The following is a 2,532-nucleotide window of genomic DNA, read 5'->3' on the forward strand; positions in this document are numbered from 1 at the left end:
GTGGAATGCTCTTAACATAGTTTTTATCACTTATTTTATTTTTTTGAACTGATGCCACAAAGAAGAAAATTCGTGAAATAGTCACGAAATGTAATCGATTGTTTCGTGTCCTGGGATGCGATTTGCCCGACTTTTTCGTGTTCCCCAGCACGAATTTCAAACCCGTACATTTCAATTGGAATTATCTTTCCCCTATTAGACAGCACATATACTGTGATGTTTTTGTCGTTTTGTTCTTCAGACAGTCAGGCATTAACCAATTTTACTGTAATGGCCCGTCCACGCTGCGTATTAACTCCAAATCCATTCAAATAGAAAAGACAAGAAATATATCCAGACAGAGTGAAGCTGTTCTGAGATCGCTCTGAAAGTGATCCCAACAATATTGTTCATCACTATTATCGTTGGGTTATTAAAAGCTATTAAAAAGTTGGGCAAATCGTGTCCCAGGACATGAAACCATAGATTAAATTTCGTGACTCGTTAACGAATTGCCGTGACACTGGGTTGCACAGGCACACAGTACACTATTTTACTACAAAGTGTTGGGATATTTAATTTTGTGAAAGCGCTGATAGCTTATAATTGACACTAGCATCATTTCATGTGTATCAATGTGTGAGTTGTACTGACCTTAAGAAGGGGAAAGAAGAATATATTCAGGCCAGAGAGATCAAACTCAGGGAGGTTAAGCCAGGTCAGATAGAAGGAATGCAGACACACACACACACCTATATATCAGTATTTTGCACCCACAGACATACCATCCCTCTATAAGCTAATAGCAGTTAAAACAAAGGAGAAGTATTGACATCCAGAGTCCAGGGGATGTTAGTGGGGAGGTTTTCCTTTACAGGACGTGGATGCTGTGGATTGGATGGATCAGGTGCCAAGAGATATGGACATATCTGTGCACCAACAAACTAAGTTTAAACCATGGCTCGTCCCCAACCTGATAGCCATTCACATTTCATTATTTAAATTCAATGTCTGGGGTTAGCTGCCAGTCACCTTCCACGATACTGAATAAGATGTTCATGCTTACATGAGGCTGCATCCATTGCTGAGGAAGCTGGTTACAGACTAACAACTTGCTGACTGGGATTTTCTGAATCAGAAGAAAGAATCCTTCTCAATGCAGCTCAGAGTTTTTTTTTTTTTGTTGTTTTTATTTTAATATATAATTTAATTAAAATCCTAATACATTACAATATATGTATTGCAATATTTTTTAAACTGATCCAGCCGAAGGTTCCTTTGAAGACGAGAGAGATCAACTGGGTGTTGACAAAAGCTTGATTATTCTCCTGTGTGGAGTCGCATGCAGACTTCTGCTGTTCTGTTGGACATGTGCAGAATAAGTAGATACAAGCGACAGTGTGGGTTTGTGGGTGTGTGGTGGGTTTATCAGAGCCACGGGTGACACCGTAGCTGCTCCAGCGTCGGCCGCTGCTCGGGGATCTCAGTGAAGCACATTTGCAGGAAATCCTTGCATTGTTCAGACAAGGTCCTGCTGAATGGCAGCTGTTTGTTGATTAACCTGTCGGTGTCGAATCGGTCGTTTCTGTGCAGCATGTCAAACAGCACAGCTCCGATCTGCCACACCGTGGTTGGACCAGCCCTGTATGTTTGGTGACTGTGAAACTCCGGTGGGGCGTGTTCAGGCGTCCCGTTGAAGACGTGAAAACAAGATGTGTCCTCAACAACGCTGCTCACACCAAAGTCAATCAGACGGAGACGAGGGACGTCTGAGCCAGTCTCAAGCAAGATGTTTTCATGCTTGATGTCTTGGTGGAAGACGTGGCTGTTCTCCAGGTGGATCGCAGCATCGATCAGCTGTTTCAAGATGATCTTTGCCTCTTCCTCCTCCAGTGAAGCTCCATTGTCCCAGACGTACCTGAGCAGGTCTTTGGAGGGGACTGGTCTCTCCAGGACCAGGATCAGCTCCTGGTCCAGGTCGAACCAGTCTAGTAGTTCAATAGGTGCTGATGCCCCTACTGAGCGAGGTGGTGCAGCTTGAAGTTTTAACATGGTGGCCACCTCTGTAGACAGCTGCTTACTGTTCTTCATCTCGCTAGTCTTTGGAATGTGTTTGATGGCAACTGGCAAACGATCTGATTTACGGTAGCCAGCAAACACGTATCCATACCCTCCTGCACCGAGATGGCACTGCTCCTGATATCTGGCTTCAAATTCAGCTCTTTGCTCCTCCTTGTCATTCTCCACCACCAGGTCCAGGTTCTTTCACTTCTTATTGCTCGGTCCCTCTCCAGCATCAGTGGCCTTCCTCTTCACACCCTGGCGCTGCTTACTGCTGCCCTCTACAGGGTTGCTGCTCTCTCTGATGGTGTAGAGAGCTCCACTCGACTCTTCAGAGGAGGAGTCTGAAATGACTTGGACTGTCCTTTCCTTTTTAGAGTTGGTGGACGGTTCAGCCAGCTCAGAAACTCTTCTCCTTTTATTGCTGGCTGTTGGTTCAGGACTGGCCTTTCTTTTATGGCTTCTGGTCCCAATGTCCTTTGAAGATCCAGT

At 44.9% G+C, this 2,532-nt stretch overlaps 1 protein-coding gene across 1 annotated transcript; it reads right to left on the reverse strand.

The window, feature by feature from the left end:
• Positions 1 to 1,407: 1,407 nt before the first annotated feature.
• LOC103368563 (serine/threonine-protein kinase pim-1-like) lies at positions 1,408 to 2,244 on the reverse strand (the record flags this gene model as incomplete). Its single annotated transcript, XM_008296972.1, has 1 exon — positions 1,408 to 2,244. A coding segment is annotated over one exon (837 nt), but the record flags the coding sequence as incomplete, so codon positions are not given.
• Positions 2,245 to 2,532: the final 288 nt, after the last annotated feature.

Source organism: Stegastes partitus, unplaced genomic scaffold, assembly GCF_000690725.1.
Source record: "Stegastes partitus isolate 25-593 unplaced genomic scaffold, Stegastes_partitus-1.0.2 Scaffold1173, whole genome shotgun sequence".
Classification (NCBI taxonomy): Eukaryota; Metazoa; Chordata; class Actinopteri; family Pomacentridae; genus Stegastes; species Stegastes partitus.